We start from the raw sequence: 14,347 nt of genomic DNA on the forward strand, positions 1-14,347 counted from the left end.
CTTCTTTTTTTATCTTCGATGTATTTTCACTGCTTTTCTCTCTGTAAAAAATCTACTTTTTAAGAATCGTTTAGCGTGATGTCGCCTCTTAAAGTTCGGACATCGCCGTGAGAGCCACGCTGACGAGGGTAGTTACGTCCTTAACACGATTCTATTTTTTTCATGGATGCATCGGCTTGACGAGCGGGGATCTCGGAGTGACGCAATTCTCGTTTCGTACCCGCGAGTCATACGTGCGTAGTCGTGGTGGACGCGGTCGCGGCGAAGAGGGACACACGCCGAAGAGAGGAGAGTCTGATCCGGACGAAGAAGAAGCGGTGCCGACGCTGAGGCAAGCAGAATCGTACGAACCTCCATCGCGACCGCATCGTCGCGTATCCTTCCCTTTCGCACGCGCGCACGAAGAAAAAAGAACAGAAGAAAACGAACCCTATTAGCGCATTCGATTTCGCGAGATTTTTCGACCGAATTTGCGGTATTTGAAGAGCAAACCGGAAAGGCCAGCAGCTTGCAACGACCATGGTTTACGAGAGCGACTTCTACACGACCCGGCGACCCTACTCGCGACCGCTCGTCTCTTCCTACACTGTCTCGGTCAGTATTCTAAAGAATCTGGAGTTGTTTCTTTTTTTTGCATCAAAAAAGAGCGGGCTGAAAGTATGTTTTAATAATGTTTTTTTTTGCTACACGTGGCAAACTAACGTCGAGAAAGAGAGAGAGTCCCGTTTGCGACAGAAAGTGTACCATCCCCTGTAACCGCCAGACTCAGCATCCCGTATGATTTCGCTAAACCGCGCCGACGTCTCACCGGCACTCTCCAATGCATTATCGGCGCATTTTCTCTCATTTGCATTGAGGATTAATTCGTTTTTGGTATTTAATACCTGGTATTTAATATTCGAAATGCTTTGTTGATTTAAAACGTAGATTTATGAATATGCTGTTGTTTTAACGGCACATTATGAGAAAAATCGGCCCAAAGAGAAGTAATCGATTCAGAACAAAACGGGTTAAATAATTAATCAATGATTGACGGGATAATTATTCGCACGATCGCTGGATAGGGTCAGCGTTTTATTTATATGACACATGATATGACGACGATTCGTCGTAAATTAAATAGTTGAGTAATTTATCGAGTCACACATAAGTTTTCTTCGAAGAGATTGCGAATTAAAGAAGAATTTTTTGTACTTTTAGAGCAATTATTAAAAATCTTAGTAAAAAATATATATTTTAGTAACGTTTTTTTTTATATATTTCTCACTAATATATATTTTTTTTATTTGTACAATTTTGCCTTTATATCAATAAATTTTGTTGATATGTCTAATAAAAATAGCAACTCGGAAAATTAAATACCATATAATGCCTGATTTTTTTAACATTTTTAATATTTCAAAGTAATTGACAGTAACAGAATTTATATAAACAACAGTCAATATTTTCTTAAAACACATTCACTTTAAAGCTTGTTAACCCTTAATCTGCGATGTTATGTTAATAAAATTTTTATTTTCTATTTTTACATTATATCATTTATCGATATTCATTTAGTTTCAAATTACGTTTTAACTATTTTTAAGATGTAATCTATTAAAAATTTAATCCTTTTAAGATCTTCAATCTTAAATGAGATTTAATTCAATTTAAGATCTTCAAGCTTAAAAATAATAGAAAACAGTTAATAACGTTCCTTGTTTGAAGAGGATGTGCAAAAAAATCAACGTACCAGAAAATAAGATGAGAATTAAGGATCTTAAAACCGTCTGTTTTATCAACTCAATAAGACTTACACACACAGTTTATATACATTAACATATCACTATATATACTACTACATCAATATCCCACGCATATATATGTATAAATTTTTTAACTAAGTATTCTGTCATATTAGGTATCTAATTCCAAGAATTCAATATTATTTGTTCATGTAGTTTCTAATCCAAACCAACATTGTTTTATCTGTATAAAAACTTATAAAGTACAAAACTTTTATATAAAGCAAATATTGTTACACGTCGGCATCAAAAGCCGATAAAAAAACTGTAATTTTTCAATTTTGTTTATTTTTGGCATAAGATCGACCGATTTGAACTGCGTATTATCGTTTATATTTTAATTGTGGAAAAAATTTTTTAATCTAGACGTCTAAAAGCAGTTAGAAAAATAACCAAAACTTATTTGAAAAATAACCAATAAAACACTGACGACTTTAAGATCCTCTTAAGGGTTGATTTGAAGTTTGCAAAGTAGAGAATGTTCGAGGAGATAAATCAGCAACACAGTAAAAAAGGGCAACGCTGACCCGCATTCGGTCGATCGCGATTTCATTGTCGTCGGCCGCAACCGACATCCCGTGAGACGTCGAAGGTGCGAAGCGATGAGTGAGAACTTGGCATTTGATTCTCCCTTATCCACCCCCCCCCCCCCCCCCCGGTTCGTCGACGAGGTCGATCGACGACAGAGAGCGAGCGGCGCGACCGGAAACACCTCGGCATGCTTGTTCTCTGACTTTGTTCTCCGTCCTCCTCGAGGGCCTCATGTCCTCGTCGCTGCTGTTCGTCGTCGAGCTCGACGCCGCGACTCACCGAGAAATCACCGCCGAGACAGATCTCGACTTCCACACTTCACTCCGACCACTGTGTTCACTACTATACTAGCACTGTACTACCAAATTTACTACTACTATTACTGTTACTACTTAATTATCACTACTTTACTACTATACTACCGCTCCTATGCTCGAGAACGTGCACTCGGTGTCCCGGAGAACGACGAACTCTTCGTTCGGGAAGGGTACGGGGAGTACGATAAAAGCTTTCGGAAATTCCAGAGGGCAGATTCTTACAAAACCACGGCCCAAGTCATTATCTGGTTAATTTGTGATTAAGCTTGATCTAATGTTTCATCTGATGGGATTCCCATGACATCATCAGGAGCTCATTGGCTAGAACATGAGGTTAAGCCTAATCACAAGTTAATCAAAAAATGGAAAACTGGGTTTATGTAGCATTTTAACACTAAAACCGCCAATAGAATCCAACTAGAACTGCCAAAGGCATCAATTTGGTAATTTCGATTAGTGAGAAGTATTTTGATATTATTTGTATCGTTAAATTATTTCTATTATATTTACATATTTTCAATATTCTGTAAATTCTGTATTCTACTTAGTCTAATACAAAGAAGAAAAAAATTGAAATAATTAGCGGAACCAAAATGGCAATCGACGGTTCTAGTGTTAGTTGGATCCGCGTGTGTACACAGCTTCATGGAGTTTGCAAATCAATTTCGCGACAATCGATCACAGCGGTTCTTTTTTTTTTTATTTTTACTGTTCTGTCAAAGATACCTGTAATGCGTTCGAAAACTTGACTCGAGTATCTTTTATCCTTATGCAACATTAGGTAAACAACGAGGATAAAATGATACTCGTTGACAGAATCGAGTTTTGGAAGGCAACCCTGTAGGATTGTAAATAATAAACCCAAGTTCATCGTTAAATGGATTCGTATAAGGGCCCTTCCATCAATATTTGTGATATGCAATACTTTTGTGTCTTTTTTTTTGTTCGTGTTTAGTACAGCTACTCTTGACGAGTTCAAGGGATAGCATTAGTTCTTGTTCCACGTTGTCTGTGTCCACGACCCCGCAATCGGGAAGTTATCGTGTATGTGCGACAGGACTCGCCGCATACCATTTGTGCTAATCGCAACTCGAGCCGTTGTGAGATATTCATTGTCCGTCACGTATTTCTAACCATTGGTAGATATTTGATGTTGATCAAATGATGTTAATAAACGATACTTCGATTATTATCATATGAATGAATTAAATAAAATAATTATTACGTACGACGAAAGCAGAGGGAAGGTACTGCAACATATATTTTTTTAAATTGATCTTCTGAATCTAATTTGTGATATAATAGATTTTTAATTGTTTCGAAATTATTAGTTTTTATTAGTTATTATAATTAATATTAAAAAATGTAATAGTATTTTTGAAAATTATTATTATTAAATACGTAAAAATATTTTTTGTAAATATATGAAGATATCTTTTTATTTCATTGTATTATAAATTTTACTCGATAGAGGTTCGTCTCCATTGCTATTTGGCGAGAGGTTTTGTCTAGACATAGTTAGAATCGTCGAGGGATCGGGAATCTGGGTTAGCTTTAGGGATTGCCATTGATCATCAATTCGACGATAAAAAGTAATGAAGGTAATAAGATAAATGGTGCAATGTCGATAGGAAATTGTTCTTATAAAGAAAATCATCCATCTGAAAAATTCGAATTACAGCTAAATTTTTTGTTCTGAATTATCGTTAATAATTCTAGAATGGCACAGTCACTGTTAACAGTTTATTTAAAAAGATTAATAAACGTTTAAAAATCATAAAATGTTTTCGTGGAAATGTTATTTAAAAACTCGCGCAGAAACAAATTTCATTATAAAAACCGATGACTTCAATAGCAGAGTTTTTTTCAATTCGTGATTAAATGGCTATGAATTAAAAACGAGATTTTCTATAAATATTCGTAACAATTAATTTGCCTTAATTATCTTTTAACTGTACAATTTTATTCCATATACTTTCGTCCGTCAAAAATAGTAAGGAAAATAAGTCTCGCGATTTCGAAAAATGCAAATCTGCTCCTTCGATATCGTGATGTCACAAATATTTAGACTGAATTAAAAATAAACTTGCCGCATTTCGAACTGCGCACTGTAAATTCTTTCTTGGATATCATTCTCCAAAGTAAAATCTCTGAGCATTCGGATCGTCGGCCAAATACATTTTTCTGTCAACGTGAATCTGAGATTCGCTGGGTCGCGCGGCCGTCTAAGTTTAACACGACGAAGTCCCGGAAAATAGCTGCAACGCTATGAATAGTTTCCGTTCTGTAATTCCCTGCCCTCCGGCAGCTCTATTTATAATGATTTTGGATTTTCTGATATTAGACGTCTCCTGACGGTTTTATCCTGCGTTTTTTTCCTGAACTCGGGTCGCGTATCTTCAAAGCGCAAAAATCTTCAGCTTTTCTCGTTAAGATCGCGCGTTCTGAAAGTTCGAAACACTATATAGCAATTGTTTAATACTGGCACGAGTCGCTCGTGCTTAATACGTGTCTATTTATAAAGGTTAAAATCAACTGCGCTTCGCAGAATGGATGAACGTTTTGGCGTCATCGTCCGCAATGCTGGGCCGAAATTAAAGGGACGTCATAATTTCGAACATTTATCATTTGAATTCGAACATCCCAATGAATGTCATGGCGTTTTAGATTAGAGTAGTTCGCACAATAATGCTATATCTCGCCGAACGATGTAGTACTAATTTTTCGGTTTCTTGGTTTGGAAAGTAGATTGCAGCAATAATACTGCAATTGCAATAACGTTATAATTATTTTAAATCGCAATTATGGTATAATTATGTACAATTATATTTATAATTGCGTTCGTAACACAATAATTGTATAACTATGGCAGTATTATGATTACAATTATGACGGTAACGCAAATAAAAATTTTTATAAAATGGCAAAGAAGCTGTATGGTTTGCAATTATCTTCGTGTCTTGATATACATTGTTAAATGTCAACGTTTCGTGAACCGTAAATCCTAATGTTCAATTGAAAAGCTCAGGCAATGTGAACAGGGAATAATAGATTGCAACCTGTCAGAAACTATGCATACCGAAATATATTGTTTCTGACAGGTTGAAATTTGTTATATCTACGCATTTCGTTCTATTTTATGTATCTAATTCTCTATCTTATTCTATCTTGAGAGTCTTGAAAAATATGACCAATCAGAAGTTGTCTAAACGGTATCCAATTTCTTACTTGAGGATCTGTAGGGAATAATAAATTTCAACCTACTATAACCCATGTATACCAAAATACACTAAAATATATCAAAATACACCAAAACCCTGAAGATCTCTATTATTCTTTGTTCTTATCGCTTATGCTTTCAATTGTGCCTTAAACTTTAGAATACAATGAAAGAAATAACGAATAAGGAATAAAGAATAACAGATTTCAACTTATCAGAAATTATGCGAGCCACTTCAAATACTTTGAAGCTTTCTTTAATTGGCCAATTCGTGAAATTCTTTTTTTCTGATTAATCAACGAAACAGCGTTAAGTGGATCGCACTCCATGTATTCTAGTGTATTTGGTTTCTTGGTAGATTGAAGTCTGTTATTTCCTATTCCTTATTCCTTTTCCTTTCATTGTGCCTGAGTCCTTGTAGTAACATGTTGTCTCTTGTCCTGATGAAGTGAACCACAATGTTTACAAAATATCGGCATTTAAGAATGTATCAAGACATCTGTAAGATAATCCGCAAATAGCTTCTTCGAGAAAATATTCCCGTAAAAGTCTCAAAAGTCAAAAAATTCTGCATCGGATTTGACATTCGAAATTTTCCCGATATCAAAATTGCGAAATTAGATGTTATTCAGCTGCGAAGAATTGTAAGCGTAGGATGCCTTCCAGATTATCGTCCCTGACGATTATTAAGACGTTCCCGCCGCTCCGCGTTCTCGCGACTCGAGGGGCAAATCGGTGTTGCGTTACTCTGCCCTAATTTAGACGCACCGACGGCGCGACGCCGACGCCCACCGTCGGATTTTCGTCGACGCGAGAATTCATATATGCCCGCCGACGCCAGCATGCGGATACAGCTGTGCAGGGCGTCATTTTCTTGCCGATCCGTATCGAATCTCCGTGGAACACGTGTTGAGGCAATATCGAAATGATCCTCCTCCAAAATTTCTGATATAGAAAATTGTCTAATACAGGAAATACAATTTCAACCTGATTATCTGAAAATATCTGGATATAGAACGTAGTATGGGTCTGAGATAAATGATTATCTAAATGATAAGAAAAAAATCGCAAAATAAATGAGACGGTCTTATTTTAGTTTCTATGAAGTACGCGACTTACTGTATATTTTCATTTTATTCCCTGCTTTATTTCTTTATCTAAATCTGTGTCTTTGATATATTTATAAGTTTATGAGATATGAAATTGGGCGGAAGGTATATATTTCCAAAGCAAGATGCATTCTTTATGTCAGAGACCAAGTCTGCTTCGAGTTGTTTAATATCTTATCGATGCACTTTAAAACATCATGCAAGTCTATATTGGGATCTACGGAGATAAATGATATCTGCGCCTTGACTACATCGCGTCGTTTTACGACGACGTCTTTACGATCCGCCAGGAAAGCGAAATGATGACGAATATTATGGGAATTTGGGCTTTTTTTGCGCGCGAGCTTTGGCTGTCCGACAAATGTAGTTTATTACTACTTTAAAAGATCGCTTCTTCCCAGCCTTTAGTAGATAAAAAAAATAAAAAAGTCGACAAGAATTTTGATATCAATCCTTTTTTGTCAGAATGGAATGAGCCGAAAAAAAAGTATTTGGAAGATACGATCTCTTCGGGTTTTATTTCCAAATGATGTACATCTATAACAAATTTTCTCCACGATATTTCTGTAGTATAAAAATAGAAGCTAATTGTTCTCTGTTGCTAAACAAAATAATTTATATTATTTATGTCATTATTTTATCGTTTTATAAATATGTAAATGTAAAACATTTATAATATTATTATATAAAAAATTTCTTTATACTTTATAGATAATAAACGTTGTGTTTTTAGTATTTTTTTTATATACATCACTTTCTTTAGAAATTTGTCAATTAAATAATTATCTGTGTAATTTGTGTGTAAGTTACGTCAATAATGGCATTAAGATATCTAGATAAAATCTGGTTTAAATAAACGTGCGGTAACATGTGTCACTTCACGTTGGCGATTGCCAAATAGGTAACCATAATAGAAGGAAGCTTTCAAGAAAGCTCAAGACTAATGATGACGTATTTCTGTTGTTTTTATCAACCATGCGTAAGCGCATATGTTTGACATTTTAAAGACGATCAGCACTTGAGAATTCGCGGGGGCGATCATGAGAGCTTGGCTGTCAAGTTCTTGGAGCACCATTCTCAGATAACACGTGTGCCTTTGGCACATCTTTTTTAAGACGTCTTTAAGACTTTAACCAAAAGACATTTTAAAGATATTTTCAAGGCTTCCTGAAAGTTATCTTTTAGACACTTTTCGAAGCATGTATAACTTTATTTATATTACTGTCTATTAATATTTATTCATTCAAATTCTATTAATTTTTTTATCCATTCAAATATATATGATCTATTTGAATGTAACACAGTCTATAAAAATGTCGACTATCTTATCATTCCGATATTTTTTTATTATTTTCGTTCAATGATACAACTGAAATGATATTTTGCGGAAATAAGTCAATAAAAAGAAAAACGCAAAAAAGTTGGAATTATGTGATAAATATAACATCATTATATGTATATATTCAATTACATAAAAATTGTGTACGAGCATCTTTCTGAACTTTTTATTATTTACGTATACATATACTATCTAAATTAAGTTATCAATTGAAATTACACGATTTAAAAGGATCGTAAACCCAATTCTAAATAAGACGTCTTGAAGATATCTTAAAATTAAAATTAATGTTAAATCATCTGATAATCTTGCACACGAAATGTCGAGATTATCTTATGATCCGAGAAAAAAGAATTCGGATTACGTGGATATTGATGGTGTTGGAAAAAGTTAAAAATTATCTGGGATCCTAATCTAAATCCATCGGGTGGGACATCGAAGAGAACGGCACACGAGCGGTACCGTGACGACGGTCGTGGTTTAGCAAAGAGAACAGACATGGCAGTAGTAGGAGAATAGTGTGGAAGCTCGAAGATATCGGTGAGCAACAGCTTGACGAATTTGAGAAACTTTGTAATATGGATAAGCTCCAAGACTGTATGCGATACGAGTGGAATCACTCTGCGAATCGCGAGGGACTCGAGAACTGAGAGGTGGCTAATTGCCCTTAATTGATCACTAATGGCTCAAGGACTAGTGATCCTTACGGACCCTTTGCCGGGCTCAAATTTGCAGACGGAAGCTAAGAAGCAGGACTATTTCCCGTGGGAGAAGGTGCCGTTTGTGCCACGACCGTCGCTGGTGCCGGAGCCTTTTACCGTATGGGGTCGCAAGAAGCAGGATCCGCGCGATGAGTTCTATCAGTACGCCACTCTACCGGACAAGGAAGGTGTAGTACGCGGTAAGGACGTCGCCAAGGAGGATCACATTCGACAGCTGGTGGACCGTGGAGCTGTTTCAAAAGTTGGCTTGGATGCTGCCGCCGAGCTAGCTACCCGTGGTCATGTTTTCGAAAAGGGCGTGCTCGCACGGCCGTCCAGCAAGGTCAGACACGCCAACACGCCTGCCACTGGCCGCACTAAAATCCTGTTGGCTCTGCAGACGCCGTCCTGGTACCGATTCTAACGACGAGAAACGAGAAGAGAGAAAGAGAAATGACGAGGACGTTGTACTTCGTGGACACTCTTCGAGAAAAAATTAATATCGACTTTTTTTATGAGATATACATTACATTTTTTAGCATGGATCGCCTCCGCGACCAGAGATATGAAGCAGAAATTATTATATGTATAGATGTTTTGATGTTAACCTTTATAGGATGGAAAAACCACTACAGTGGCATTGAAATAGTATCATATTTTGATGTAAAAAAAAAATACAACGAGAAATAATGAATTATAACAAATTTTACTTAGAAAAAAACTATAACATTTAAAAAAATACATCACCGCCCTCTAAAGGTTATATAAAAATTTTCTTTAACGTTTAATATTTCTATTGTGCAACGATGTATCGATAGTGAATTAGTTCGTCGACTTAGCTAGTCATTGATTTTTTTTATACAGGAGTACTTTCGGAATGTTAAATTTATTTATAGGAGTTTCTGGATTAGTATCTCATTTTAATAAAATTTATTAATTACATTTTCTGGATATAGAAGGGTGTCTTCACATTTAAACAGTAATCGCAGATTCAAGGGTTTTTCACAGCGATTTTTTCTCATAAATTTGTAAAGTGAATAAAATAAGTAATATGAGAATATTAATAATCCTCGGCATTTACTAGTTATTTTGTATTTCCGATTTGCAATTTTTGACACGAGTTCATGGCGTGAGAATTTTTGCAATCGCGTTTTTTTTACAGAAGAATTGACGCGTCGGAAAAAGCGTTCCACGCATCTTTCGACTCTTACGTGATAAATCTCGAAACGATCCCATTTCTCGGGAATCTCTCTTTCGCAGTCTAATATTAACTCTCGACTGCACGAGTCGAAGCAAAAATTTTAGACGGAGAGATACGATATTATATGATTAATATTATAAAGTTCTAAATTGTAGATAAAAAACAATAACAAAGAAATAAAGGCTTTCAAACAAAATAAAAAATAAATAGAAAGTGGTATCGAAACTAACGCAAAGTCTTTTTCGCAAGTAATTATATTTAATTTTCTTATACCTACATATATATAAAACGATCAAAAATGTTTCAATTTTAATTAGGCTCAGTATGTTAATAAAATTTGTTCACATAAAACTAAGTCGAAATACAGATATAAATAAATATCATATCATCAACCTGTGGTAATATTTTCTACCTACTTACTTGTATATTACTTGAAAGGTGCGCTCGTGTAGGTAAAAAAACTTTGGACCTTTCTCTAGCAATCGCGAAGGTAGAGATATGTAAAACGATCAGACTCCGCGCTTTTCGTATTTCATATTGCGAATGTATTTTTTCGTGGGTTTCTTTGTAACAACTTGTTGATCAAATGATTATTCGAATCTAACTTTTTGTTAGCGCGAGCCGATACTTAATTCATCTATGTATACGAATATAGCTACGATGTCACTCTACAGAGAATTTAAGCCTGTTTATCGCAGATTATGCAAACGAAATATGCCAAATTAATTAAACGAGAGCTAAATTAATCCCTTTATATCTAACATAATCACGCGCGTACCATCGGTTTTGATTAAACCTTCTCCCCCTAATTCTTCTTTCATTATCATCAACTGAGCTAGATATAACAAATATATTTATTAAATGCTTAGAACGTTGATAAGCGTTGACATTTAAGGGTTTATTAAGACTTCATGATCGCGAAAAATATTGTCTTCTAATATCTTATTCATACATTTGTACGGCGCCCTAACTTTTGACCTTTTCCGAGAGCAGTAACTTTTAATTGCCTTGTATGACCGCACTAAGTTGTTTGGCATTAATTTCTACAGTCGCATCACAGACTGTGCGATTGAAGCGGCGAGAAGAGAATCCTTACTTGCGAAAAGAATTCGCAAGAAGCGACGTTTCGCGATTACGAGCGAAAGAACTTACCCCGCTATTTAGATTTCATTATAAGATAGATAAGAAAAAAAGATCTCGCTAATTTTCTCTTTAGCTTTAACAGAACAAAAAAGAACACGATTCGTAGCTGAATTTGCAATTAAATTCTATTTAGCTATTCGATCTTGTTCGAATTAACGAAGCTTCGTGTCGGAGTTAAATTCTCCTCCATTCCGAACTGTAGACGTGAGAACATGCTCGACTGATCGAGCGACTCCGATTTAACGGTAATTAGATTCAATGAAGCGTTAGCGCAATCCGCCACGAAGTTTCGTGCTCGAAGAAGGTCGAAGAAGTTTCAGAACGGGACACCGAACGCGCACGTGGCGGGATAGATGCGTGCAAACATTCTCATCACGTACACACGTACACTTGTCACATCATGCCAACGTACACACGTATCCGAATGTTGCCTACGAGTTACTTGGCAAAGGCCGCGTATCGTTGCCCAACGCTCAGGTGTCCTGAATATTTCGTCAGGGGGACATTATTAATGCATATGTTACATACCGCTCCGCGTTTATATAATTGGCCCGCACGTTGTGTGTCTACAGATAGATCGAACATGTTATTACCGCAAACATATCGCCGAGATCCATCATACTTTCGCTTTTGTGTATGAATGACGAGAAAAAAAAATCCCTCACGCCCTTCATTTTCAATTCCGCAATTTTCAATTCTTACGAGTTCTTGACTCTTTGCGCCGTAATTCGTCGTCACGATTAATGTACGTGGGAAGAACGATTTTGCTGAAATATTTAAAATTTTGATAGATATATTATAGATAGACAAAAAGAATTCTGTTCGACTATCAAAATAATTATGTTGGAAAATAAAGTGGATGAGTAACGCTGCAAATATTCTAACAACCAGTTTCTGAAAAAGTTATATTTCGATGGTCTAACAAAATTATTTTCAAATCTGTATCCAGCAAAATTTTAAATCTTTTAAAATCATTCTGTCCGTGATTATAAATCACGTGGCCAGTGGTGAAATTAATTAATGCAAAGTAAAAGAATAATTAGTAGACGTTATCTCAAAAAGATAAAATATTTTTCGCTTTGATTCGAAAAGTTACAATTAAAATTGTAATTCTTCGAATTCTCAATCTGCAGGCTAAACACGACAGTTGTACGTATTATCTTTCATAATATAATAAAAAAGAAATGTAATTATGTTGGAAATTAGAATTATGGACGATGGATGTCTAACGTGAAATAATACAGCAAAGAGTTAACCGCGCTCGTAAGAACTCAACGGGTTCCAGCGTCGTCTAGATCCTGCCAACTTTCTCCTTATCTGGCCGCGAGCCCAGCCAGCCATCTGGGCGATATTATCAGCTAAACTTTGTCCACAGAGATGAGAAATGACTTCGCAAATCTTTCTCTCTCAGAATAGATGAACTGGCAAACACGAGTACGTTACTATATTCTGCTATCCGCGCGACGCGGTTTAATTATTCGCGAGTAATACGAGTAGTTATGGACACCGTCGAGCCAGACGACGCAGCGACGCACCTGTTCGTTCCACCTTCCATCCTCCACGTCTTTCGCCTCGCATGTCTCGCGCTTCTCTCGGCCGGAGAACAGGGCCAAATGATATTTTAGGAAGATGATCTTATCATAAAACGCGCGAGAAAGGCAGAAAAAAGGGCGAAGTGACTGGAAAAAATTATAATCTATTTCTACGTAATAACAATGTGTTCTAAACTTAGTGAACAATTTTTTATCCATAGATTCTTTAAGTGATTTAATTCAACTTTTGCTTGACAAGTTATCAAGTTTTAATATTAAATGTTTCTGTCACAATTAAGGTTAAATTAAAAAGTCTATTTAAAAATCTATTGAAAATTAAATTAAAAATACAATTTTATTTAAAGTTTAATTATCGAAGACAGCCTTATATTTTCTCTTATAACTTCGAAATTATATCAAATGTCCTAATATTCATTCCTGTTCTCCGACGAGATAAATCGATCATGAAATCTCTCATGTGAATAGAATCTGTAGATTTTTTGACGCAACCCTACTTCCTGCTCCGACAATCCACTTATGGCCCGCGGATGGAAAACCGCGAGGATCGTCCTGAGACGAGAATAATGTCTGGCACATGATTTTTATATTCACGCCTAAGGCTTGAATAAATAAATAAAAATTGTAGAAATTTACATCATAAAATTAGAATCATTATTATTTATGAAACTTTATTATATTAAATAATTCTTTAATATTAATGTTTCTATCAAAATACTATCTTTATGTATCGTAAAATAAGACAACCTTGGCCCAAAATCGGGATAACTTTAGTTCTAAATTTTGATGCCCAGACAACACGTGTATTGAAATATCTTAAAAACGTTTAAGACATCTTATGTCCTAATTTGGACATGCTATCATTTTTAAATTTTAGGCCAAAATTATTCCTCCATAGTAAAAAAAGTCACATTTACATCATAATAAACTCATAATAGTTAATGATATCACATTATTATTTTTTAATCTACTCTCTAAATCTCGTGGAGTGAAATACTTACTCGAAAAAACTAAAAATTAAGCCAGTTTTGAAACAAAAAGTGAAAGTACTACCACTCTTGTTCAAGAGTGACAGATTTTCACTCTTTTTAGAGTGAGATCTATTCTTCACTTCAAAGGAATGAAATCTCAATTTCTTTTTTGGAGTGAGGTTTCATATACTCTTATATTACTCCAAAAAAGAGATTGAGATTTCACTCCTTTAGAATGAATCTTATTCCAAAAGAGTAGATCTCACTTTTTTTTCAAGACTGACTCAACTTTCAGTTTTTTCGACTGACAATGAGATTTCATTTACGAGATTTAGAAAGTATGTATATTACAGCAACATCACAGTGGGTTGCAATTTTTATCATAGTTTCATAATAGTATTATATCATTGATATCACATCTGTGACAAAGCGGACACTCGCACATTAGCATAGATTTTATTGTGATGTTATTGATTTTTTG

The 14,347-nt window shown here is 35.4% G+C and overlaps 1 protein-coding gene across 9 annotated transcripts in view; it reads left to right on the forward strand.

Annotated features, from left to right (window-relative positions):
* The first annotated feature begins 227 nt into the window (after window positions 1-227).
* Window positions 228-14,347, forward strand: part of LOC108753345 (eukaryotic translation initiation factor 5B-like) — a 33,638-nt gene continuing 19,518 nt past the window's right edge. For 6 of the 9 annotated variants that reach the window (XM_018494840.1, XM_018494843.1, XM_018494842.1 and 3 more), the window contains exon 1: window positions 229-594. In XM_018494840.1, coding sequence (XP_018350342.1) covers window positions 520-594 — 75 coding nt within the window. In that variant the 5' untranslated portion in view covers window positions 229-519. Of the gene's footprint in view, window positions 595-9,035; window positions 9,264-14,347 lie in introns of all 9 variants that reach the window. The other 3 variants (XM_018494849.1, XM_018494844.1, XM_018494846.1) reach the window with 3 other exon arrangements.

The sequence above is a fragment of the Trachymyrmex septentrionalis genome, unplaced genomic scaffold, assembly GCF_001594115.1.
Source record: "Trachymyrmex septentrionalis isolate Tsep2-gDNA-1 unplaced genomic scaffold, Tsep1.0 scaffold69, whole genome shotgun sequence".
Lineage (NCBI taxonomy): Eukaryota > Metazoa > Arthropoda > Insecta > Hymenoptera > Formicidae > Trachymyrmex > Trachymyrmex septentrionalis.